At 49.3% G+C, this 26245-nt stretch overlaps 1 protein-coding gene across 2 annotated transcripts; it reads right to left on the bottom strand.

Annotated features, from left to right (window-relative positions):
- Positions 1 to 3815: 3815 nt before the first annotated feature.
- On the bottom strand, positions 3816 to 23795 carry POF1B (POF1B actin binding protein). Of its 2 annotated transcripts, XM_064158965.1 has the most exons (15): positions 23229 to 23794; positions 17202 to 17240; positions 16644 to 16745; positions 15713 to 15928; positions 14288 to 14418; positions 12947 to 12974; positions 11963 to 12037; positions 9457 to 9549; positions 8395 to 8508; positions 8102 to 8254; positions 7876 to 7986; positions 6805 to 6933; positions 6496 to 6569; positions 6077 to 6191; positions 3816 to 4918 (listed from the first exon to the last, which is right to left on the bottom strand). In XM_064158965.1, exons 1-15 carry the CDS (start codon positions 23721 to 23723, stop codon positions 4913 to 4915), a joined length of 1881 nt encoding a protein of 626 aa, XP_064015035.1. In that variant the 5' UTR covers positions 23724 to 23794; the 3' UTR covers positions 3816 to 4912. The 2 variants fall into 2 exon arrangements, with proteins under 2 accessions (XP_064015035.1, XP_064015034.1); XM_064158964.1 differs by having other exon boundaries at positions 3816 to 6191; positions 23229 to 23795.
- Positions 23796 to 26245: the final 2450 nt, after the last annotated feature.

Below are 26245 nucleotides of genomic sequence, written 5' to 3'. Positions count from 1 at the left end.
GTTTGACTGACGCTTTCAAGTTGCAGGTAGTGTATGTGTGCTGGCTTCTGAAATAACTGAAGTGTGACACGCATGTTCCTTTGACCTTTTTTCCTTCCTCCTCTCTGGGGAAAAGCCAGGTAAGTGTTGTCTTTTTATCCATATGACAAGAACAGCTTGCAGAATGAAATACTAAAAACTTTGCTATCTTGATTTCTCTCTCTCTTTTTAGAATACTGGAATTGTGACATCAGTAATAGATTAAAAATCTCAAGAAGAGTGCACTGTTAAATGAACTCTTCAGCAAGGATTTCCAACAGGCTTTTAGCCAGGCTTTGTCCTAAAAAACAGCAATGATGCAGACCTATTATTAATCCTTTTGTGTTTATTTTGTATGGCCAGTAATCAAAGGGGGAGGTGGTAGCAGTAAAAAAAACAAACAACAGAGTTGTGGGGGGTTGACTATTCTGCTGCTTTACTCCTGAACATTGTATTGAACACACAGACTTTCTGAAAGAGTTTCTTCATAGCAGACTGAAGATGGTACTGCTGACTGACAAAGCTGGCTCTTGTTTCTGCCTTACAGATGCACAGAATGATCAGGTACTCCAAAATATGGTAAATGTTTTCTATGGCCAGCCTGGTAAAATGACTTAAGCCCATGTTGCTAAGAGCCCATCACAGATCGTGGGGCACAGAACAGGACCTGGGAGTTAGAAATTACAGAACTCCAACCTCTGCAGAGCAGTGTGAAATCAGCACAATGTCCTCAGGTGTTGCACTGCAGTCCTGGTTTGCCAGTTCTGTTGTCCTATGTGGTCTTTACTGGTGAGCTTAGTAAAGTTTACATTTTGCAGTGTGTTTCTTCCAGGGGGTGCAGTGAAAAGCTTTGATCCTTGTGTAGCTGATAGTTTGAAATCACATATCTGGGTCAATGCTGTCTGTGATACAGCATTGTTTATCATAAGGTGGTTGTTTAGTGTGAGGTTGTTGTTTAGTTCAGAGTCAGTGAGTAGCTATCTGCTGTTCTTCTCGGAGCATCACTTTTGTTACCTACATTTTGTACTTAGCATAATGGGCGCAAAAGGCTTTTGACCATATTTAATGATAGCAGAAAAGTATATGCTGGATGCTGCCTCAAAGTCTAATTCATTTACAGCTTCAGCATTATATTACAGAATGATTAAGCTCTGTAACTTTGTACTACAGAAATTGGTGTTGAGTTTTAAGTCTGTCAGTCCACCTAATGGGAATCGTTTTTAATTAGGAGAAAATGCCATACCTCTGGAGCACTGAAGTCTGTAAGGAACATGTTTTTCAAGATGCAAGAGGAGAGCAGTGGTTAGAAAACCCACAACTGCAGTGGCTTATTACCAGCTGTGGTGCAAATACGGGCAAGTGTGTAGGACTTGAAGCAGACTGATGCAGTCTTCTGTGTGTGAGCCCTGCTCTCTGTGATGGCTGGGTGGAGAAGCCAGGTTGTTATGCTCAGCAGGATCACAGGTAGCCTTGCCTGGTGTGAGGGCTCAAGATGAGTTGCCACTTCTCTTAGGCTGACTTCATTGCCTTAGCAGTTTGAGCATTTCTTTATTTATACTTATTGTCTCTTCTCTTGGCAGCATATGGACAGTGAAACACAGCTAAGAAGGACTGGAAACAAGGCCTGTCAGGAGAGGAAGAGCCTTGAGACACAAGCCACACAGTGTTAAGGTTAGTGGTTTACTGCCAGTCTGCTGTTAAATGTCAAATAGGATTAAAAATATGTTTGTCAGCTTTTCTGCTTGAGCAGTGGTGTTAGTACTCAGCAGCCTAAGATACTGCTGGGAGAGTGTGTGCTCTGTTCGGCTCTTTCCTGGTTCTGTCCAGAGCTGCTCAGAAGGGCAGGCCTGGGCAGTGTGGTACAGGTGTGACAGTGGGGCTGTGGAGGAAAGCAGGTACCATGTTGGAACTGTTGTTACGATGGCCGTGTCATGACTGTAACAAAGCTTCATGGCAAACCACAGTAAAATTGTGTCTCAGTGCTTCCACAGATCCCTGTCCTATGTAGGCTGTGGCTCTGCCCTGCCTGGCTTCTTCCCTGTGCTGTAAGGCTGTTCACTGCCAGCAAGCACATCCCTGAGGACATTCAGCTCTCCTGACTGTGCACATCTCTGCTGCTCCCACTGTGCTGTGTGTGGTGCACAAACATGGCTGCTTGGGCAAGCAGTGAGGCTCTCAGGGGCCTGGAAGGGTTGCTCTAAAATGCCTGAGTTGGTTACTGCAGATTTTATTTGAATGCCAGACTAAGCACTAAAAGGCAGGAGCAGTACCGAGTGGTTCATGTCTTGCTCATCAGCTGTTCTTTTCCTTTCTTTAGCTCTCGGATGCTCACAGTGAAACACAAGATGCAGAACACCACCAGCAGACTGGTCTCAAGGGAAAGGTGAGTTACCCTCAGAGTCTGTGTCAGCTCTCCAGGCTCAGTGGAGGAGGTGTCAGTAACTGAAGCAGGACTCTGCCTTTTATTTTACAGCTGCAGCAGAGGAACTGTTCCACATTGCATACCAGTTGTGTGGAATCAGCAACAGAAAGCAGAAGGCAATTTTCTCCTGCTCCTCAGGGTAAGAACAAGAACCTCTGCATGCTACCACATGAGTTCAGGCAGTGGGAGCTTAGTTAACACTGCTGCTGCTAAAGTACAGCTGTTGTACAGAGATGCAGTCAATGCTCTTTGCTTTTCTCATTTCTTCCTGAGAAAATGTAGAAGGTTTAGTGGACCTACCTGAAACCGAGGGGGGAAATTACCTAAATCTGACTCTCTAATTAGAGTGCTAACTGCTGTTCAGAGATGGGAAATGTTAGAGAAGTCAGTTTGGGCTCCACAGAAAAGAGGCAATAGCTGAGACACCAACTAATAATGTGTACTTTTAGAATGAAAAATACTAAATGTGCTGTTTAAACCTGTTTTGAAAACAAAACCCATCTCTAACTGGCCTCTGGCTTTGGGACAAGTTACCTTGTTTTCACTTGAGTAAAATGTGTCATTACAGCCAGCAGGTCCCTAGCACAGGGAAGTCTTCAACTACTGTAACCAGGCTTCGAGCTGGTCCTTGCTCCACAGCAAGGAGTGGACAGTTGTCTTACCTGCAAACCAGGTCATTTGCCTAACTGTGGCCTTTGCCATGAAGTGGCCACACCACAGCCCTGCCTGTGTTCAGAGCCTGTTTCCGTCCTTCAGGGGCAGTCACTGCTTGGTCTTGGTTAGTGTTTCTGGGTGGAGTGGTTAGTAACCATGCTGCACAGCCCTTGCAGTGGTTGAAATGAGTGCACAGTAGCTATGTCCATTAATAACTCATGTTCTTCCTGTTGCTAGATTCTTCTGAGGTGCCTGTGTAGTGCTCCCAGCTACTCAAGCCCAGCTGTGATCATGGCAAAGCCTGCAGTAAGTCAGAACTTTACTTTGTGGCTCCTTTGCTCAGGTATGCAGAGATACCAGTGTGGTGGCATTCAACACGTGGTGGTTTTCCTCCTCTAGCATTCAGGTCACTAAAGGGGAAAAGTCATTAGAGGACACTGCAGTGAAAAGGATTTCTTGGGCTAGAACACACTGACACCGTTCTGTGTCTTGAAGATGATGCGAAGTCTGGTGTCTGTTACAGCTCACTGCTACACAGAAAGGTGTAGGCTATTCTAGAACCGAGTAATTGCTGATTGCAGAGGGGAGGGCTCTCCTCAAAGATATTTAACTAATTAAAACCTCTCCATAGATTTAGGCTCCAGTGATTGCTGTTTGAAGGTGCAAAGCGCTTCCAGCCTGTCCTGTCGCCAGGAGATCTTTCCAGTACAGACAAACATGATTCAGAAAGTTATACTGTGGTTTATTTTAAGATAGTTCCACTTAGCTTCAGCATTCTTTCACCGTGGAGCATTCTGATACATGTTACTTGTGAATGGAAAGCTACATCTGCAGAAAGAGCAAAGCAAGAGCCCCACGATGAAGAGCTAGCACCTTTGATTGCATAGTTTAAAGTTTCCCCTGTGATTCTCTACACAGTGTTCCTCAGACAACTACTTAATTATTATTAGCAACTCATTCTAAGAGATTCCTGTGGTCCTGCAAGGAGCAAAAGTTGTCAGTGGAGGGCTAAGCATTTCAATGTAAAAATGCACCAAAGTCTTGACCTTTTCAAGCCCAGCAAATACTTACAGCTGGTTTGGGCCCTTACAGAAGTTCAGCTGAGGTCCATCACCTCTGAAGGCAGTGATGTTCTCTGGTACCAGCAGCTGCCCCAGCTTGGCACTGAGCCCAGGAGCTCTTGTATGGGCCACAGCAGTAGCTGAGGCTGTTGTACAGCTGGAGTACATTCAGGATTCTCCCTGTGTGTTTTGGCTTCCTGGTCACAGACAGGTGTAAGCAGCTTTCCGTGAGGCGCTCCTACGGTTCCCCATGATGGCAGTGTCTGGGTTTGCTCCACCTTCACTAGGCAGCAGCAGATGGGCAGCAGCCAGTGACTGCTGAAAGCAGCCCTTCGCTGTCGAGGCACTCGGATCTGTACCCTTCTTACAGTGAGCGGCAGGACAGGAGAGTATGGCAAACAGTTCAGAGAGTGAAGGTCTCAGATGGCTTCCTTTTGTCTCTTAGATTGTTTCAGAGTGGCTGAAGAACGGCAGTTAAGCATCTGAAGAAGTGAAGTCTACAAAGGCACTGCCTGCTGCTGTCACCCGAGCAGAGTGTGAACAACTACAAGTACACTTTACACGGCTGTCAGTGGCAGAGCAGGACATGGGTAACAGCTCTTCATGGTGAGGATCTGTGTTCTCCACCTTCGTGCTCTTTTACCATGTTCTCCAGACTTCACTGTCAGACTGAATCATTTTTGGATGCAGAATAGCAGAAAGTAAAGCAGTTTAAATTGTTAACTCCTTTGAGCAGCTGACGGCTTAGAGTTTTCTTTCATTCCTGGAAGAACCAAGTGGCTTGTTAGCAGGAAACACACATTCCAGTCCAATAAACCAGTCCTGGCTGCTCCATAAAACCTGTCTTTTATGATCCTGGGCTCCTAAAATGCAGAGCACATAGCTCCTTTCCATTTTTTATAACGAGAAGTGTGAGCAACTGCCACAGTGTGGGGAGGGGGCTTCGACTTTATTGGTGTCATTCCATTATCAGTGTTAAATTCCTTGCCAGTTAGCCACCAGGGTTACTTGAGGTCAACATCAGAATTATGGAATTGTTTCCTTTGGAAAAGACTTAAGTCCAACCTCAGCCTAACATAATCATGGCCATTAAACCCCAAGGGTTACAGGAGGTCACAATGCACCAGAGTGAGTTTCAGTGCTCAGCAGTAGCGCTTCACTGTTTGCCAGTGACTTCTACCTTTTCTTAGCCCCACAGCAGAACACTCCAAATGTTTTACCCCTGTCTACTCAGGCAGCTCCCACAACTGTCATATTCTTGGTCACGTTCCTTCAGAACTGCCTCTTCAGCACTACGGTATTTGTGTCACACTGATCTTTCTGAGGCCTTCCCCTTGCACTCAGCCTTGGCAGCTTTGCCATGTGCCCTCTGACAGAAGCAGCTTCTGCAGGCTTCTTCCTTCTGTTTCTGCTCTGAATTGCTCCTTAAGCCATCACAACTCTTCCGGGGCTGCTGGGTTCGTCCCTGCCCTGGCTCCTGTTGGATATGCTGCTTACTATGTTCTAGAAACAGGCTGGAGTCACACTGGTGACTCAGAGGAACGCTGCCCACCCACAACACGCCCTCGCTGGAGAGCACAACGCGGATAAAGTTCTGCCTATCTCCCCACTCCTGAGGTGCCCTGTGCCTGCGGGCAGAGGCTGCTGTCAGAGCAAGGCCACTTCTTTTGTGCAAAGCAGTTGCGTGTCAGGGAGCACAACAAAAGGTTCTTTCATGTCTACCTCACCCCACAATTAACTGCTTTCGTGCAACAGACAGTTCAGGTCCTTCACTTTAATCACTTTGCTGTTGGCAGCCAAGTTCAACTAAACTGCAGCTCCCTCTCAGATATCATCTCTGAGCTGACACCGAAGCGTTCTTTGAAGTCCCACTGAGTATGTGGGAACTGCAGAGACTGAAGTCGCCTCTGGCTGAACTCACGTGTTTCCAGATCTCCCCAGTCCTCTCGATGACAATAGTTTGCGATTTATTGACCGGTGATGTCACCTTGTAGTCATCAGACAGGAGACCCAGGATTGGATACTGATTCCTGTACCTGTAGTAAGGAGAGTTGCAAACCTGTAAACCTGCTCTCACCAGAGCCCTTCCAGCCATTCACACCCAAAGACTTTTATTAGTCACTAAGTAGCTAATGCAGACATTTAGATGTCACTTGAACGTGCTTGGCCACCCCCCCAGTCACTGTTACAGTGCTGAGCACTGAACCCTCCCCATCCAGGAGACCCTCTCCACACGTTTCCCCTTGAACAGGCAGGATGAGGACATCTGCAGGAAGGCCTTGGCTAACAGAGGCTACACAACACCAGTGGCAGGCAGTTTAAGGTGAATAACCGCATTACTTCTTGGTGATGATGGCTGTCACACCAGGGGACTGACTGCCTGATAGTTTCTCCTGCTTCAAGCGGAAGAGGTCCTGAGAAAACCAAAGAAAGCATTCAGGTGAAATCCTCGTTCCTGCAGTGTTCACAAAGTCACAACAAAGGATCCACAGGAGTTCAAAGAGCACTCCCCAGCCTGGCCTCATAAAACACTGGCAGAGGAAAGTCTTAACTCTGCACCCTAAACCAGGAGAGGGCAAGTGACTTCCTGGTGAGTTTCCACCTGCATGAGAAGTGGAGGCTCAAACGGGCATAGTTGTTTTGCTTTACCTCTTGCTGCTGTTTGATACAAGCATCCTTCTCCTCCAGCATGGATGTCAGTTCGTGCAACCGTATTTGCAAGTCACTGTTACTCCCCTCTCTCCTTGAGATGTCCTGCTGGAATTGGCATAACTGGTTCTGGAGAACAGATGGTAAGGAGTGGTTAGGTGCCTGGTGCTGCTCGTGGGCACCTTTCAGTACATAGCCAAGACTCTGGATAGCTTTTTTTCATTCAAATCATGAGCAGTGAGACCCCCACGATATTCAAACCCCAGTGCTGAGCTGCACAGTGAACTCAGGAAGTGCCAACTGCACTGAATGCTCCGCAGCATCATGTTAGTATCTTACAGCTCCATAAAGTGATCCAGCACTGCAGCTGGACTGGCTTTCAGGGACGTTTCCTACACACAATAGTTGGGGTTTATTCTTGTTTTCTTTTGGGCTTCTTTCTTGGTTTCTTTGGCTTCTTTGTTACTTTAGCAGGACACACAAAATCTCCCCAGGAAAGACTGCTGGTTTGATTAATCCCCAACTTCTACCTCTAAGAAATTCATACAGTCACAGAATGGCTCAGGTTGAGAAAGGGACCTCAGAGACCATCTGCTCCAACTTCCCTGCCAGGGGCAGGGACACCACTGTGCGAGACTCAGTTGCTCAAGGCCTCATCCAACCTGGTCTTGAAAATCCCCAGGGAGGAGGCATCCACAGTCTCCCTGGGCAGCCTATTCCAGAGTCTCATCACCCTCATACTGAAGAACTTCTTCCTAAGATCCAGCCTAACCCTGCTCTGCCTCAGCTTCAAACCATTCCCCCTTGTCCTGTCTAGACACCCTTACAAAAAGTCCCTCTGCAGCCTTCCTGCAGGACCCCTTCAGGTACTGGAATTGTATTTGGTTGGGTTTTTTTTTAACCACCACTGCAAGGGTTTCTGAGCACTCTTAGTGTCTGTGCATAAAGGAACTGCAGAGCCAAAAGGCATCCACAGAGTACCTGCGGCAGCTCTTTGCTGTTCTTTGCCCAGAGAGCAGCTGTCTGCCTGCAGTCGGCAGGGCAGGAGCACCCCAAAGTCAAACGACTCACCCTAAGATTGCGGATCTCGCGGTCCTTGTCCTCCCTCAGGTTATTGATCATCTCCACGTAGCGGCTGGAGAGCTCATCTGTGCTGGTCTGCAGGGCTGGGCTGGAGCAGGCCTGAGGGAGATCACCACAGTGTCTTTTTAAAAGTGGATTTATTATTCCTTCTCATTTGTTCGTGCAGCTGTGCCCGAGTCACAGCCACTGCCCCCAGCACAAGCCAGGCTGTTACCTGCAGCCTGAGGCTCTGCAGCTCCTGCTCCAGGGCTCGCTTGCCGTACTCCAGCTCCTTCAGCTGGCACTCCTTGTCCCCTTCGCTCAGCCGCAGCGCCAGCAGCTGCTCCTCCAGAGAGCAGCACTTGGCAGCGCTGTCTCTGAGTCCTTGCTGAGAAGCACAGAGGGGGAATGAACGCAGTGCCAGGGCCACCCACACACCCCAGCGGGCGGCGGGCGGCAGTCCCAGGACTCCGAGCTGCAGCACACAGCTGGCTCTTGGCTGCCCGAGGAGCTGCGGGTCAGATGTACCTGCTGCTGGCGGTTGCTCTCGCGCAGGGAAGCCAGCATGGTTTCATACTCCTTCACCTGAGAATCTTTAAAAGCCAAATCCTTCTTAAGCAAGACATTGTCAGTTTCTAACTTCTGTAAGACAAAAGTGCAATGCTTCAGTGACCTTTTCCCATGTTTAGAATGCAGCCTACTGAACAACCTGTACAGGATGCTTTGGGAGCAAGGAAGCATCCTCTTTCTGTCCAGACTTTGGGTTGAGAAGTGCACAGCACACAGCAGCCCTTCAGCTGGCTTTTTGTGGCATGGTCAGCACTGGGATCTCAGACACTGCTTTCAGTCTTTCCCAAGAATTACTTGTAGTTACTTAACAAACCAACAACCCCCTCCAAAGCTTGGAGCACCTGACTGCAGAGACTCCTTGTTCTGTGCTGGTTCTCCTGTGCTGATGATGGTTCAAACTCCACTCCCCTCCCCGAGTGCTGTGAAGGGTTCAGAAGTGCTGAGTACTTGTGCTGATGTAGGAAATGTTTGTGATTCCTTGACAGTTGCTAGCTACTGACTATCCACAGCTGCAGACCTCTAGCTTCCCCACTGGGACACCTACATCTTGGAGAACCACTGCAGCTGCTGAAGGCACCCAAAGGCACCCAGTGACAGCAGCTTTCCTGTGGCATGAGAACGCAGCTTTGTCAGGAGTGAAGAGAACTGAGGGCTCGGATCCTTGTACAGTGCTAGTCCCTGCTGAAACTTAAGAGCACAGTTCAGCTACAGCCATGTAGATGATCTGTGCATTGTAGCCATGGATTCAGAGCTTTAAATCCAGTCTCACTTTGCAGAGTCTGCCCTCAGAAGTATCTGGGCATTTTAGGCTTCAAGAAATTGAGCACCTGAAACCTACTGCTAGAACAGAATCTGACCTCATCCACTGCACGGGTCTGGCAGGTCCATCAATGAACAAACCAAACCAAGCACTGCCATTAGAGCAGCTGGAAGCCTCAACTTCGCCACTTCAATTTCATCCTAACAAAGCTTCCCACTGACAGAGGGCTGAGGCCAGGGGACCTGGCAGTGGTGGCTTACCCCCAGGTCATCCTGCAGATGGCAAAGCTCCTCACGTAAATTCTTGAACGTGGAAAGCACAAGCCTCAAGGATTTATCTGATGTCACTCTCATCTAGGAGGAGAAGAGATAACAATGGGTTCTGCTCAATAGCAAGCTTTGTTTACAAGGCACTTGGCAGCTGCTCCACAGCTGAAAATAACTTATGCCCTTAGCACCGCTGCTGCCAGGGCACTCACTGAAGCGTGCAGAGGTCCCGCAAAGCAACACTTTGCTCTGCAGATGGCACCGCTCTGCAGTTAGTGCCTCGAACACAGGGTAGCAAGTTGGAAGGAGCAAGGGGTGAAGAGCTGCATCTGAACACCAACAAAGGGGAAAATAAAGGTGCGGGTATTACACTGTCAGGTTTTTGAGTCGTCAGAGCGTCCTGACTGCACCCACTGAAAAAATTCCTACCCTATCTGAGAAGCCAGAGGAGAAAGGCATCACCTCTGAGCTCTGACAACGAACACTTGCAGCCCCCGGGCAGGGCAATTTCCTCACCATTAAAAACATTTAAATAAAAAAGCACCCTACAGCCAACTTCTGCCCTTGCAAGAACAAGGATCCCAAAGACCAAAGGAGCCAGCTAGATAAAATGGAAAGGCCTCTGCACACAGCCTAGTCCTGCTCCCTTCAACAGCTCTGCACTGACTCATGTCAAACACAAACTGCTGCAGTTCCTGGTACTTTTCTAATGTTTGAAAGAAAAAAATAGATTCTTAAGAACCCACAAAGCACTTCCTCAAGTCTTAATTCCTCTGGAAGGAATGAATATTGTGTGCAGAAGATGAGGGTTGTACTGTCTGGACAAAGGTGAGATCCTCCTGTCTCCTCCTCCCACCCCTTCCCTTAGCTTTACCTGTCAGCCACTGGGGTGGAGGAAGGCTGACAGATCTCCAGCCACCTGGTGATGAACCTCTTCCTATTTCTGATTCATTCCTACTGCAGCCATTATGTGAGTGAGGCTTCAAAAACCCCCAAACGTTCCTTGTGCAACTCACCTCTTTGTTTATTAAAGTGGCATTTCAGTTCTGACTTAGTGTTGATGGTTTTACTGTGAACTAGCTTTAAATGTAGATTGAAAGACGGCAGGAAGTCCAAAGGGCTCAAGTGAGAATACAAAAGCAGTCCTCAGCCACTGCTTCCTGCTGAAGGCTGCTGAATTCCAGAGATGTCACATACTTCCACAGGGACATTCTCCACGTTCTTAGCCTCTGGGTGCAGCCAGCAGTCTTTGAGCAGTTTGACAGCTGGCTCAGAATCCTCCTCCCAATGAAAGCATTCCACAGATAACTCCGAAAGGCCCCAGGGGTCTGTAGCCCCACTGCAAGCTGCCTGTATGCAACCAAGATCTGGTGCCCCGAAGCCATTTTAGCAGCTTTGGTCTAAGCATAGGTGTGAGAATGTAAACCCAGCTGGACTCAAGAGCAAACAAGGAAGATTAATTTCAGTTCCTTCACACACAGGTGAGCGGAACCAGCCTCCTGAGGTGGTGCTCACGTCAGTGTCCATTGTGAAAGAAGCAGAATAATTCAAGTTGGAAGGGACCTGGGAGGTTCCCTTTGTGCTACCCTTCTGCTCCAAGCAGGCTCAGCAGTGAAGTCAGAGCAAGTTTGCTCATTCATTGCTTGGTTCAAACCTACTTTTCACCAGGGGAGTGATTCTATGCTGCAGCTCCCAGGTAGGATCATCTTGCCCCTACCTCGGGGAGACTAAATCCAGCCACACCTGCTGAGCAGTGCAGGTTGTTTGGGCTCCTGTCCTGACACCCCACACATCAAATGGTTCTGGAGTGGCCACTGGGATCCATGCTACAGTACTGGTTTTAGCGTTTCACCAAAGGCAAGGGCCAGTTCCAATCAGCCACACTACAAAGTGTGCTGCAGGGACTTAACAGTGCTGCAAAGAGCAAAATAAACAACCCTTACTAGCACCTGGCAGTGCTGGCTGCCTGCTTACAGCCAGGCCATGGGGCTGGGGGTGGAAAAGGCAGGGTGGGGTGCTTGGGCAGCTGAAGAATGAGATCAGATAAAACTTATAAAGGGAACCTGAACAGAAATGGTTGACGAAGCTCTTAACCAGAGCATTTGTGAAAGGTGAGGCCTAAGGCATCAGCACTGCTTGTAGCTGGCAACTGATGCCCAATTCAGTGTGCAGCAAAGCACCTCCTGTTTGCCTTCCCACAAAGCATCAACACACAACACCAATACAAAGGTTACAGGTCTGCATTCCCCTACAGCTGGGCCAAAGCCAAGCTGGTTTCCAATGAGACCACAAGAAAGCACCAGTAAAGCTGTGTGCAGTACACTAGCAGTGCGTGCAGCCGACTGCCACACCATGAGTGGGAGCCACCTGTGTGATTCCAAGCCCTTAAGGCTAGGCAAGATGGAATAGAGCAGCGAGCAAAGCACGTTACATGCAGCATCCCCAGCAAGCCAGCTGCCACTGACCAGAGGCTTGCACACCCCCTGCCCAGCTCTGGTACCTGCAGGAGATAGCGAATCTGCTGCTTTGTCGCCTCAGACAGTCCTTTAGGAATTAATTCTTCAATATCTTCAGCCTAGGCAAAGGGAAGGAGAGACATCTTGATGAAGAATTGTGCCTGGTAGATCACAGATGTGCTTTCTTCATTCATCACACAGCTCTACTATGCAAAACACCTTGAGTACAAGGCAAGGAAGAGTGAAAACAGATCAAAGTATCCAGAAAACTTCCAGTCTGCTGTGTGAGACACAGACAGACAGAGATGAAGCGATACATGAAACGTATTCAAATTCCTCAGTAACCTCTGGCGTCAAGGCAGCATTCAAACCAGCCCTCTCCAGAAAACAACAGCTCCCAGCAGCCTCTCATAGGTACAACCACGTCTCCTGCTCCTGAAGGATGAGCAGCTGTCACAGGAGATCCTGGCAGTGATTAAGTGGCACTGCCTCAGGTGATTTCACCCTGGACAAACACTCCTGCCCTAGCACAATGCCCCTGAAAACTAGAGAGGTGCTGAGGCTCCTGTCCTGGCCCCATGCACAGAAGAGCTGCCTGCAGAGGCTGCCATCCTCTGTGACAGGCACTGCTCATCACTCTGCGCTGCTGACAGCAGCTCCACTGGCCAGAGTGGAAGATCCTTCTCAGAAACACAAAGTGGAAGCAGAGGGAGCAGTGCAAGTTTGCTTGCAGTGCAACCATTATTGGCACAACAGGAAACACTGCCCACATTTGACTCTCATACTGGAATAATGCAAATGATTCAACTTGCCTTTCACTATGCTCCCGTTTGCAAATCCAGGCCTAGCAGCAAGTTTCAGGCTCTGAATGTCATTAACAAGCAGGGATCATTAACTAACAAAGCATCCCTCATTTAAACTGGCTTGGCTTAATTTGCTGGAAGATTCACACCATTGTTGTTAACACTGCATGCCAGGAAGCAGCTGGCCAAGAGCGCTCCTGCTGCTTACCTGGCACTGGTGCTTACCTGGCTCGTGAATTCAACGTCCTGGTTCCTGCAAAACAGGCAAAATCCAAGGGAACAGTCAGCAACAACTGCTTGAGAACTTTCTTGACAAGAAAACCCATGCCCACATTCACAGCCATAACAAGGGCACAGAGCAAAGAAGGTTCTTTAGCAGGTTGAGAGCTGCCACCTTCCTTTCAAGGTGCTTGGCAACACAGATCTCTGAGCAGACTGGGATGCTACCGGCAGCACACTCGAGCCAGGCCGAGTCTCAGATTCTTTGGGCACTCACCCCAGTTACGCTTCGTTAAGCCAATGACATTTTCATTGTCTGGATAATGGTTTACCCAGGGCTGTGCTGCCATTTATTGACATGCCTGAAGTGTTTCCTTTGCAGTCAGGTCTTTTGTGATGCGTAAACTCTGGCTTTTGCCCTGCTGTGGGACCACTCTTCTGTCAGTGAGCTTGGAAAGCATCAAAGGTGAGTGGGAGTGAGGGGGTAAGAATGAAGTGACAGTGGCAGTGAGGGAAGAGCACGTTGAAGGCTGCTGTGATGCTGCATGCTCAACATCAGCATGCATGTAGCTGCTGAGCTTTATGCCCTATGGTGGCCATCTTTTAATCTGTGACAGAACAGAACACCAGAGCAGAACAAAGGGAATGGCAGCTGGAACAGCTGTGCTGCTTCTTCAAAAATGCAGTACCAAAACTGTATGCTTAGATACAGCTCAGGGCATGCTGCAAGTGCATTTGCTTGCTCTGGGTGCACACAGGTGTGGGATATGGAATTCTTGGTGTGTGTGACCCCAAACAATGGGCAAAGCATCAAATCCCATAAACATCTACTTGACTCACAGCACTCCTCTGTACTCAGTAACTCAGAGTGCAGATGAGGGTGGAGAACACAATCTCGGTGCTCGTTAGGCAAGTTTAAAAAACAACTTGCAACCAACAGTGCCCTCTGAACTGTGCAATGCCAGGATCTCTGCTGTGCAGAGCTGTGGAATCCCAGCACGGTGGGGGACTGGAAGGTGCTTCTAGAGATCGTCCAGGCCACTGAAGGAAAGACAGGTCCTCTTCACGGAGATGCTCCAGTCCCCACAGCATCACTGCAGCCTCTGTTGGACTCTCTCTGGTAGCTCACTCTCTTGAGCCTGAACCAGTGCTCGAAAAACAGCCTCCCTAGGGGAGAGTAGGGCAGAGGGAACCCCCCTTGATCTGCAGGCCACACTCTCCTTAACGCATGCCAGGCACCAATGCCCTTCTTGGCCTCAAGCACGCACTGCTGGCTCATGGACAGTGTGTCCACCAGGACTCCAGGTCCTTCTCACAGAAACGACACAGGAAATGCAATGCCAATACCTTCCTCCTATCTTCTCCACGTGCTGCAGTAAGCAGCTGTACAGGTCGTTGGTCTTGCGGCTCAGCTCGGCGAGCAGCTCACCGAAGTAGCGGCAGTCCAGCTGCTCCTTGTTCTCCTGAGAGCAATTCACCTGCCAGGAGACAGGCAAGACCAGAACTGAGCTCCCTTCTCGAGCTGAAAGCTCAGCACAAAAATGCTACGAGCAGGATGGATGTGGTTGTTTCCTCTTAGTGATCTGCAATTTGTTTACACCATTGTTTTCCTTGCACTGGGGCCTGGCAGCTCTCCTGCTTTCCAGTGAGCTATGCTGAAACAAACACTTCCTTTACAGCAAGAAATAGGAAAGGTAGCATCTCCTGCTGCCACATCGCCAGCACCAGGCTGCAACAGCACACACTAGCAGTGAGCACATCTCATGAATACACAATCCCTCAGAACTGCAGTGCACCAAATGCCTGTGGGCAGTGCCCAGATCACAGCAGCCAGGTGCCAGATTGCCTACTGCTACAGGGGGTTGTGTTGCTACAGCTCAAACACCTCTGACTGTAAACAACAAAGGATTTCAACGGCAACCCCAACTGACTGCGTGCACTAAGCTGCTATATGAGTGTCTGGCTGTGGAAGGTTCCTCACAGGTCTACCACTGATGTGCCTGACTATGTCTTGCCACCTGCGTATTGAATGATGCTCGGGAGGGACTGCTGTGCTCCCTCTCTACTGAACTAATCCTGCCTGTGTGTAGTGAGCTTCTTGCAGCCCTTCCAAACACCAGAATTTGCAGCCTTCTATAAAGCAAAGGGTAGAGAAAGCTGGTTTTGTGCTTCCAGTCAACTTCTAACCAAGTCAAAATCTATTTGAGGTTCTCATTGATCAGTTTAAGCAGAAAGCAACCTTAAATTGCTGCATGTCCATACAGTACTGGATCTTTCTTCCCAGACCAGAGGCACAGGCCTTGCACTACTCAGGCTGTGCTGTGCAGACGACAGATGAGGCCAGACTCAATCAATAGGTAAGACACCAAATGAAAGAAAAAACAAGACTCAACACATCCAAAGGACCACAGAATGATGTTCACTCAGTCTACCTAAGCACAGATGTGTCTCAACAAGAAACAGGATACCCCACTTGGAACAGGTCTGGATTTTGGTTGGGGTCTTTTTTAAGTCTAACAGCATGTGACAGAATCTGGGACAGTTCTAGGCCATGCCTGCGATCACAGCATACAAAGAAGTTACCTGCTGTAGTTGCAGAGGCTCTGCTGTTTCACTCACAGTGGATGTACAGGGCTGAATTCCCTACTATGAGTCTGAAGGAAAACTCTGGAAGTCATGGATTGGCAATTTGATGTCTCTCTAAAGTTCTGCCCTCTGCAAACAGAGCAAAGAGCCACTGCCAGCAGCCAACTGCTGCCCTGGGCTGCTTACCGCTTCGCAGGTCTGGACTGTCACCCTCCTCACCGAGTTCCCTCTGCTGTCATCGCTCACGCAGACTGGAAACACTTCACTGGGACTACTGGTCTGTGTCTGCTGGCACTGGTGAGTGACTTGGGACTGCTCAGAGTGCTGGCAGGGCTGGGCAACATAGCAGTGATCAGCTTGCTGGGAGAGCTGGGACTGCTGGGAAAACTGATACTGCTTCTCCTAGGAACAAGAAGAGATCTTTTTAAGCTGCCGGATGTGTCCTGGTGAGATGGAAGCTTAGTGGGAACATATAAATGAATGAAATGTGGCTTTGCATGCAAAGCCTGGTGGCAGGTTCAGTTATTTTAATGATCCTAATAAAATTGGTTGTTTATTTCCTAAGTGACCCTGAGTTTGCCTCACACTTTAACACTTCAGGGTTGTAATTCACCAGCTCCTCCTGTGAAACGTGTTTCAGAGCAGTAAAAAAGTACTTTTGCTACTGACATAACACCAATGCCAAGATGAAATTTCAGACAGCTTTGCCAAGTACACTTTTTCCCAAGAATAAGTAAAAAATAATAATAATTAATCTTTTCAATTCCTTGTTTGGTACAAAGTCCTATTGGTTGCTCTGTTGTGGAGCTGCTCCAAGAAGCTGTCAGTCAGTATTGAGAAGAAGACTGGCAGTGCTAGACATACCAGATCAGTTTTCACTGTTAGTCTGATAGAATCAGTTCTCAGCAAAAGCACAGCAAACGTTCCAACTTCTGCTCTCCTTACACATAGGAACAGGTTCATTCACTCAGAGAACGTGTCCTGTACCTCAGCCTGGCAATTCTCAGGCTGGCTGTAGTTCCCAGCAAGAGGAAAAAGAACCAACCCAGGAAACTTTACCTCTCTGCTACCATCTCAATTTCGGTTTGCAACAGATAGTACAAAAAGAACAACTTACTTGGAGGGGGTTTAACAGCTCATATTTCCTTATTGTCTTCTCATAGATGACATTATTTCCAGGACAGAAACTTGCCCCTCTAAGAAATGGAGATAAAGGCTCCTGTAAAACACACGCAGGAATGGTGTCAAACAGCGAGTTCAGAACTCCTGGCATTTGGAATAAAAAGTGATAAGGAACTTTTGCAAATTGCTGACATAGAGACTTGGAGATAGTTCTTTCAGCCATGTACATCTGAGTGTGTGGCCACTTGGAAGCAAAGTGGTTGTGCTCCCATCTAGACAACGTTTGATATACAGCAAAAACAGACTCAGTCTCCACTTGCAGTGCTGCTGAAGCACATTAATGGAGACCTAATTGCTGAGAGTAGGGAGCCTGGCTGGAGATTCTGGGGTATTTTCAATCCCTAATAGCTTATTCTCTCCTCATCAGAGGCATGGGCCATGTGACTCCAAAGCATTTAGCATTCCTGGATGAAGGCAGCTGCCATTCCAGTGGATCAGGAGAATTAAGGACCAGTTATAGAAGCAGAACTCTAGCACCGCACAGCTTTCCTACCTGATCAGGATTCTCGATAATAATCCTCCGAATAGTGCCCTGCAAGGAAGAAAATAAGCAAAGGTTCAGTGATTTGTGCACTGCAGGCTCCAAAACCTTTTATGCTCAGAGCTTGCTTGCAGAGGTTCCCAAAGTAATCCAGATGTGGCCACTGGCTATGAAGATACTGAGATTCACTGAGTGAAGCCATTCAGGAATGTGTCAAAGCCGAACCCTTTCCACCCCATACAGCTCAGCAGTTACAGTCTGTTACTCTCAGTTTTAAGAGTTTGCTTTTACTCTACCACCTCCCTGCAAGTCTGAGGGAATTAGTCTTTATTTTCTCTAAGTGCCCCCTGAACAGGATACAAATCCACGGTGACATACTGCACTAGGCCTTCGAGGATGCTGTGTCCCTGTTCACAGAACCATCCAGGCTGGAAGAGACCTCCAAGCTTATCCAGTCCAACCTAGCACCCAGCCCTGGCCAATCAACCAGACCATGGCACTAAGTGCCCCAGCCAGGCTTGGCTTCAACACCTCCAGCCACACAGACTCCACCACCTCCCTGGGCAGCCCATTCCAATGCCAATCACTCTCTCTGCCAACAACTTCCTCCTAACATCCAGCCTAGACCTCCCCTGGCACAACTTGAGACTGTGTCTCTTTGTTCTTTTGCTGGTTGTCTGGCAGAAGAGCCCAACCCCACCTGGCTACAGCCTCCCTTCAGGTGGTTGTAGACAGCAATGAGCCTCCTCTTCTCCAGGCTGAACAACCCCAGCTCCCCTCAGTCTCTCCTCACAGGGCTTGTGTTCTTGTTGCACAGACCCTGTCTTTCACTTGCACTATTTGCTGTCACACATCAAGAACAGCTGCTCTAAGTGCATGTACATCCTGCACACTTTCTTCACCCTGGGAACAAAACTTGTATTCTGCATAAACACCAAAATGAAGGGGCAGAGGACATGCCAACGTACCACAGCAAGTCACTATCCAATGCACCCAGCTGTGGCAATGGTTTCACAGTGGTCACAAACTCCCTTCCTGACACCTACGACAAAAAGATGCCCATGTGGAACACTTGGACTTTCTTGAATGAAAAACTAAAAAGGTCTCTTTCAATTACAGAAACCTCTGCACTTCTGTGCATTGTCACATTGCACTCTCAATGCTGCCTTTTTCCCAGCACTGCCTACAAGCAGCTGTGGACACTGCCCTCCACTTCATGGACCACCACTGGTTACCACAAACTGTACACATTGCTTGGAGTCTCCACATCCAGCTCCTTATCCAGGCAAACAAATTCCCACTGAATCCAATCTAAGGCCTGGGCAATCTGTTAGTTTACAACACACTGTTTATTCTTTCTCACAGAACAAACTTGCAGTTATCATAATAAGTAATTTCTTCCCTTAATCCAGTGTTTGGGAAGCTTATCAGGCTGCCATTCAGGCTTGGAGACACTCCTATCTAGGCAAGAGCAGCTCTGAAGTAGGTCAGATTTCCAGTTGTGAGCTCTTGCATAAGTTTAGGAAGCCTGAAGCAGTTTCCCCATCTCCCGAGAATGAATCATAACAGCACCAGGAAAGAAAACACAAGTGGAAAAGAAACTTTTTTGTCAGCAATCACAGTGATTAAGAAATCTCAAACCTCTAATTGCCGCAGAAAACTCAAAGCTGTTTACATCAGGCAGGTCTGTCAAGGCAGGGAGCCCACCAATGCCAGTGGAAGTCCCTGCACTGGGACATGACACCAAAGAGACAACACAGAGTAGCATACCCAGCCCAATTCCTGCATCAGCTTTGACACCTACAACATTTGCACTAAGAAGCAAAACACTTTAGGAATGAATGTCCACTGGTCCTTCCTTCAGCCCAGTTCCACAGCAGGCATAGCCCTGACTCCCAGCACCTCCTCTGACCCAGCAGAGGCAGCCCTGAGCCTCACACCACTGGCTCTGCTCATGCTGGAGCACTGCAGGGCTACAACTGGCACCAGAGGGGAGCAGGAATTGCTGGCTAGCTAGCTGGCAGTGCATGGCCCATGACAACAGGCTGGGCATTCTGCATGACATTAAAAATCATCTTTCCAGTCTAATGAGAAATTGGGCAAACCTGCTTGAACTAAAGCATGCTGCCACAGGGCTCTGGAATATGCAACTGACACGGGCTGGTTTAGGGAGGGGAATGTGTAACATTATTCTACCTAGTTACACCTGTGTGTTCTCAGAGCTGAGGAGAGCAGAGCACCTGAGCTGAAAATACTTTTACAATATTCAGAGCATGCTCTAATCATATGTGGAATACAGAACATTATTTTTAAGATACCCAAACTCTTTCATTTCCAAAGAGCTTTGATGCAGATACTTCCCCTGCTCCTTTAGACACAGGGATTTGCCTGCCATGCCTCCTGTACCAGCCAAGCAGGCTGGACTGGCACAGACCGAGAGGGAGCCCTGTGACACAGTGCCAGCCTGACCTCCCCACACACAGTTCCCTGCACAGGGGGATGCCATCTCCAAGGCCTCCGGAGTGATCCTCTTGGCAGTACCAAGATGGCCTGGGACTATTTCCATTTTTCCATCATTCCCATGGGGCTATCCTCCATTTTCCTACAGTCCTTTGGAGATGTAACATTTTGTAGCTGGAGAATGGGGAGAGCCCAGTACTGTCACGGGTTTCAGTGGCACAAATGGGTCTGTGATTTGCAAAGGCCTGACCAGTCATTCTGGGTCAGTAAGCATCACTTCCAGGGCTATAAGGTAACACTTCCATAACGATTTGTCATAGTCTCAGAGACTTTTAGACCAGGTTTTTGCACTAAGGAAGCAGCATTTGATAGATGTGTCCAGCTATCCTGTGCAAACCTCGGGCAAAACAATCAGTACACTCACTTCTGTTTCCACACCTTTGCCCGAGCTTTAGACAAACCAGTGATTAAGGAAAGAATTTCATCTATGTCACATCCTCCCGTCCATAAGTTATCGCCTGGCTAATTACAAGCAGCTCATCAGAATTTAGGAGTTACCTTTAGCAGGCGCTGCCGGAGGGCTGCTGCAGGCAATGCAGACAAATCGCACACGATGGTTAACGCCAAACCCTTCTCACAGCACACAGCAGGGGAGTCCTTAGCACAGCCACAGACAAATCCTGCTCACAGAGTTTCTCATGTGGATAGACAATCCCTACAAGCAGCCATCAGGATTTTACCCCTGCACTGACAGCAGACTCCTTGTGTGCACAGTATCTGCACGTGTGCCCAGGGGCAGGGCTCATACATGTAAGCCACACCAGAAAAGGATTTACTCTACCCAACATTCTTCATTTAGGTGCAACAGACTAGAGCAAAATCTGCCATTACTGCAAGTGAACCTTGCCACGGCTGCCAGTAGTATTTTGCTTCTGCGTCAAGGATACAGCAAAACGAGACTGAAAACACTCCTGAACCCTGAACCACAACACCCATTCTCACATGTACCACAGGCACCCGTAGTCCAAATTCTCCCTCCCTCTGCCTTACTAAAATGTACATAAACACAAGAGGACACACCAACCCGTAACTAAAAAGCTGTCAAGAGTGATGCAGACATCGTTATCAGTAATCTACAAAAGCTCTGCAGCAGTAAATCAAATATTGCTGCAAGATAGCCCTTTGCCTTATCAGCAGTAAGAAGCTAAAACTACAGCTCTGAGCAGCCTTTAGCTGAAAATTCCAGCGTTAGGCTAAAGCATCGATGTGAGTGAGGCACTGATATGTTAATTTATCCAGCTACGTGTGATCTGCTCACAGGGCAACTAATTCAGCCCTTTGGAGTCATCCTGCTCTGCCCAGCACTTCTTTCTGACAACTCCCATTCACCAAAGGAGACCACTCCCAGCTTACTTCCCTGTTTGTTACTGTTTTCTTCTGTAATAACTTCCTAATAGACTTTATTAAGCACCTTCTCTCTCCACCATGAAACCTGCAACCCACACAAAGCCTGATGTGAGCTACACCCTCTTTCGTCTTTAAAGTCTAATCCAGCAGAACACTACAGCATGAAATTATTTTTCATCAGCACGACTTAATGGATTCAGTGACTAAAGCAGATGTTGAAAATGAAAACGTACTTCATAGAGCAGTGACAGCACTCGAGTCTATAATCAAACCGGGCACATACTTAGCCAGGCACAGCGAACCTGGGACTGTAGTATTTATTCTAATGAATATTTAATTAATTGCATGCAATTCAGACTATCATCTAGCCGAGGTGAGCAGATCATTTATCAGAGGTGAGAGCCCAGCGTTTACACTCCCGCCCCACCCGTTCGAAAGAGGGATTAACACCTTGGTACAGCAGGAACGTTTCTGTCCAGCCCAAGCCACATAAAGCTGTTCATGAGCAGCTCCCTTTCCAGAATGCACAGCAGCCAGCCTGCAGAGGAAGGCAGCCCTTAAACTACGCAAATATGGCTTTGAAACGAAATCAAGCTTTGTACTGGTCTTAATCCCCACGATTTTTGATAAATATATTTGTACAACAGGTAAATAAGAGTTTAACCCAAAGCACTGCATACAGCATGCCAGTCCCACTTGTACAGGTATCAATGGCAATTCAAGAGCAAATTCTGATCGCCTTTGCTGTTTCTATAGTCATGGATCTCTAGTTCTGTTTTTTAGATTTAGCTAAGATATCAGTCAGATATGTTGCATCTGTACTGAATTCCATCAATACCTTCAAACCATTCCCTGAACATGCACTCAGCAGCAAACTTGCTGAACGACATTGTGGACTTTAAAAGCAAAGCTAAATCAACTTCCCACCTGCTCAGCTGCATGCTATTAGCATCATCGAGTCAAACACAACTAAGCAAACGCACACCTTTACGCTGTGTTTACATGAGCTACACCAAGTAAGCAGGAAAGGGTTTTGTTTGCGCACCCTGCTGGGAATGGGGGTACCTGGCCTGCAGAAGCAGCTGCACGGCACACCTGCCCTGGCCGGGATTGCCCTGGTCCCCTGACAAAAGGGGCAGAAACTGAAGTTTGGACAAAATAAACGCAAACTGCACTTGTCAAACGGGGCGAACGTGGGACTGACCGAGCCATTCGAAATCGAACAAGGAGAGATGTAAAGGTGAATTCATTTTAAGTCGTCTTAAAGCAGGTTACTAAGGTGTGAAACTTTCCTTAGCCGTTTGAGACGGGTTGTCTTTAGCTGCCCACTTCAAAGATGGGATCTTTCCTGTTCTTGCTTGCCCCGCAGAGTGAGCCCGGCCAGAGCCGCCGGGACCCCCGCGCAGGGGCTGCGGAGGGCAGCCCTCCCCCTGCAGGCTATAACCCACCCACCGCCACAAGCTGAACCCAGCTACGGCTCTGAGGTACGCACGCTGCCAAAGCAAGAGCCCCGCTGTGGCCTGAGGACGAACAGCTCTTCTCCTGGGAAGCTGCTGGAGCCCGCACCGAGCGGGGCAGCCTCAGCGCAGGTGCGGGCGGAGCGCTGAGCGACCCGGACCGGCCCTCCCCGCCACCGCCTCCGCTTCAGGGTCTCCTCCGTCGGCACGGAAGAGCCCTGGTTTAGACCAGACGGTGTTTTGTGGAAGGGCTGAGTGTTTCTAACGCCGTCAGACGCCCCGACGGGTGTCCGCGCTCGATCTGAGGCAGAACGACTTGTTCAAAGGAGGGTCCCCGCGGGGATACGCGGGGCGCGTTGCGAACGGCTCGGCTGGGCCCAGCCCCGCGGCAGGTTGCGGCGCGGGGCTCTCCGCACCGCCCGGCATCGCTGCTACCCCGCGGCGAGAGACCCAGCCCGGCCGTTCTCCCCTCTCTGCAGGAGAGCCGCAGCCTCCCCGCCGTGCCCGGGGGCATAAGGGCGTTTGGCCTACGGCCCGGCGCCGGCTTTGCACCTGAAGCGGCCTTTGGCTTCGACGCCGCCTCGGCCCGGGCGGGAACGGAGCCCGGAGCCGCCGGGCGGGCAGGTGCCCCACCCGGGACGGGACGGGGCTGCAGCGGCCCGAAAGGAAGGACGGACAACGGGGACAAAAGCTACGGCGCTAGCACTCGCCGTACCTGTTGCGGCGGGTCGCAGCCGGCGATGATTTGCTGGTAGCCGTGCGAGCACTCCAGCGGCGAGGCCGCCCGGGAGGAGCAGGACGTGCTCACCCGCCGGCAGCCGGGGCCGTAGGTCCGCACCCGGTCGTACGCCACGCTGCTTTCCTGCTGCTGGTGAGGAGCGGGCTCGAAGCACGGCAGGGGCCGCTGCGGCGGCTCCGGGCAGGGCGGCGGCTCCCGGCACGGCGGGGGCCGCGGCGGTGACGGCGGGGAGTACTGGCAGGGCGGCGGTTCCCGACAGGGCAGGGGCCGGGGTAGCGGCTCCGGGCAGGGCGGCGGCTCTCGGCAGGGCTGGGGTCGGGGCAGCGGCTCCGGGCAAGAGATGGGTCGCCGGGCGGCCGGGAGCGTGCTGTAGTGCTGCTGGCGCCGGTAGTAGTGGTGCTGCTGCTGGTGCTGCTGCTGGAGCTGCGGAGGCAGCGTGAGGGGCTGCAGCTGCTGCTGGCCCCCGTACATCCCGGCCGCGCGGCGGCACCGCGGGCTCCGGGGGGCGCGGGGTGGCAACTGCAGGAGGGAGCCAGGGCAGGGCGGCGATTAGTACCTGCGAGGGAGCCGCGCCTAGGGCGGGACACACCTGCGGGTGGCAGAGCCCCGCGGCCGCCTCCCCCGCTTCGGGCAGGCGGCCAGCCGGGAACGGGGCCGCCGCGTCCAGCGCGCGGAGCCCGCCCGGGACCCGGCCGGGGCCGCCTCTGGCTTCTGCGCCGGCGGGAGGGCCCAGCAGGGGCGCCACATGGCAGCCAGGACCTCGCTGGTGGGGGCAAATGGCCGGGCTCATTTGGCAGCACGTTCGCCTTGCTCTCTGGCCTTCGAGTTCTGCTTGATGAAGGACTTAACACTAGCAAATACTGCCCTCGGTTCCAGGCTGCTGATAGAGGAAAGAAACCTCGCTAACGGAGAATACGAGAATAAAGCATAATGATGTTTTAAAAAGCTTTTTGTTGTTAGCCTGTTTACAGCGTGTGTAGGGAAGTGGAAATACGTAGTTATCTGCTACTCCATTAAATGACTCAAATGCTTTTCACAGGAGGTTATGAACTTTCCCACACCGCTCTGCAGGAGCTTTTCCTCCACGCATCAAGCTCTGTCCGCAGCAGCAGTTGGCTGGGAAAGGAGCTTGTTCACAGCACAGAGGACTAGAAAAGATGGAGTTACTTATCCGAAGAGATGGATGTAAACTCCAATTAAGTTTCTCCATAACAGTATATTTTAGTTTGTGTTTCTTTGGCTGCACCAGGCAAGCCCTAACTGAGAACTTAACTTTGTTCTGCAAGGTAATGTAGCAATAACATGATTGTAGAATCTTGTGTAATTAATATTATCCTTAATAATAAGCCTTAGATTGTTAATTTTGCCAGTTTGCTTCCCTTACATGCTTACAGGGCTCTAAGGTTGCAGAGCACTGCCACATAGAACAAAGAGTACAGCAAGACAGCCCTGGTGTGATGAAGCACTGCTGGCTGCTGTGCTCTACGTGGTGTCAGGCTGGCAATTGACCAAAAGCTCTCTGCTCAACGGGATGCTGGGAAGCTAAAAATTGTAGCTCCTACAGCAATTCGGTATTTTACAGGTACTCTGACATCTGGAGACATTCATCAAATATAAAAAGTTTGGGTTTAATGCCTGAAGGAAAAGGCAAAGAGCCACCTAGTTTACCTGAGTGTGCATAAGAAGCATTTGCAGTAAGTTCTGCCCCACTGGTTTCAAAGGAGCTGCATGCAAAGAAAACCTGTGGTCTTCTAAAACTCCATCCTTTCCTCATTCTGGAAGAGCTGTTGTTTCTGACAAAACAAAACCAAAAAAGCCCTCAGTATCTTGGAAAGCAGCACAATATAGTTAGAACAATCTCTGGTTCACACAAACTATAAGGACCTGGTTTATGCTGCAGCAGGAAACTACAGCAATACTCCTCAGGGGCAGAAAACCGCTGTAAGGTAAAACAAGGCAGACACTGCTGGTTAGGCAGCTCAGATCTGAGCAGTGTGCAGTACACTGCCCTGTTTAATAAAGAGCCTGGGAAGTGTTTTACAAGGGTCAGCAGAAAGCAAGCCCTAAATCAACCTATTGTAATGGAAATACAAAATAACTTCCGGAAAACTCTCTAGATGTGGCCAGGATTATTGGAGTCATAAATAATCACAGTAAGTAACAGATGCACAGTGATCTGTACCAGCTAATGAAACGAGCCACAAACAAAGCACTTGAATTTTAATGTGACCAGAGTTTTATAAACATCTAAATCCAAGATTGGCATTACATGCTGCATCTTACAGGGTGTTACCTGGCCAGCATGAGTCCTTGCTACAACAGCTCTGGCTAAGAGGAACATGTAATTTGACATAAAACAGGAGGGGAGATACTTGGGGAAACCACTACAGGAGTGTCCATGTTTAAATTCCTGAAAATATTTGTCATGTGGGGTTGGGAAGCTGAAGGGATTGAGGAAGAGAGGGTTAAGAAGCTGGCACACTGGCAGGCAGCTGCACCCTATAAGCAACCTGATGAGGCAGAGATTAAAATCTGCTTTCAGCTAAAAAGAAAGCTTTAGAGATGGAAGGGGAAGTCAGAACAAGCTGGTAAGCAGAGGCCTCTGCTTTCTGATCATCCCTTTGAAGGAAGAGCTACAAGGCACTTGAGGTTTGGTGGAAGGTTCTTGTCTGCAGACGCTGATCCAGATAGCTCAGTGCAGCCACTTTGTTTCTGTTAACCTCTTAACCTTGGGCTGCCAACACCCGTCAGAGAAAGGAATCTCAGCAAGATGCTGCCTCTCCTCATTCTAAATGGCTGAGACAGCCTGGCTACAGGGCTCTGCTCTTGTTTAACCAACAAAAGCTCAACACCATTAATTGCAGTGGTGCAATGATGTTTACTTTTTTTGCTTCTAGTATTTGATTTGGGGTCTTTTTTGACTGCCACTAAGCTGATCTTGGAGTTACCTGTCATGACCACAGAGCTTTGCACTTAAAGTAGCAGTAGGCTGC

This window comes from Pogoniulus pusillus, chromosome 19 (genome assembly GCF_015220805.1).
Source record: "Pogoniulus pusillus isolate bPogPus1 chromosome 19, bPogPus1.pri, whole genome shotgun sequence".
Taxonomy (NCBI): Eukaryota; Metazoa; Chordata; class Aves; order Piciformes; family Lybiidae; genus Pogoniulus; species Pogoniulus pusillus.
Note: the sequence above shows the minus strand (reverse complement) of the source record. Positions and strands in the feature narration are given on the sequence as shown.

Bases quoted from the DNA above. Each gene is read 5' to 3' on its own strand.
- POF1B (XM_064158964.1), bottom strand. From the start codon at position 23,723: ATGTACGGGGGCCAGCAGCAGCTGCAGCCCCTCACGCTGCCTCCGCAG. The intron at 9,550-11,962 runs GTACCAGAGCTG...TTCTCCTCCTAG, and splicing joins AGATTCGCTATCTCCTGCAG to ATGAGAGTGACATCAGATAA. The intron at 6,192-6,495 runs GTAATGCGGTTA...TCCTTACTACAG, and splicing joins ACAGCCATCATCACCAAGAA to GTACAGGAATCAGTATCCAA.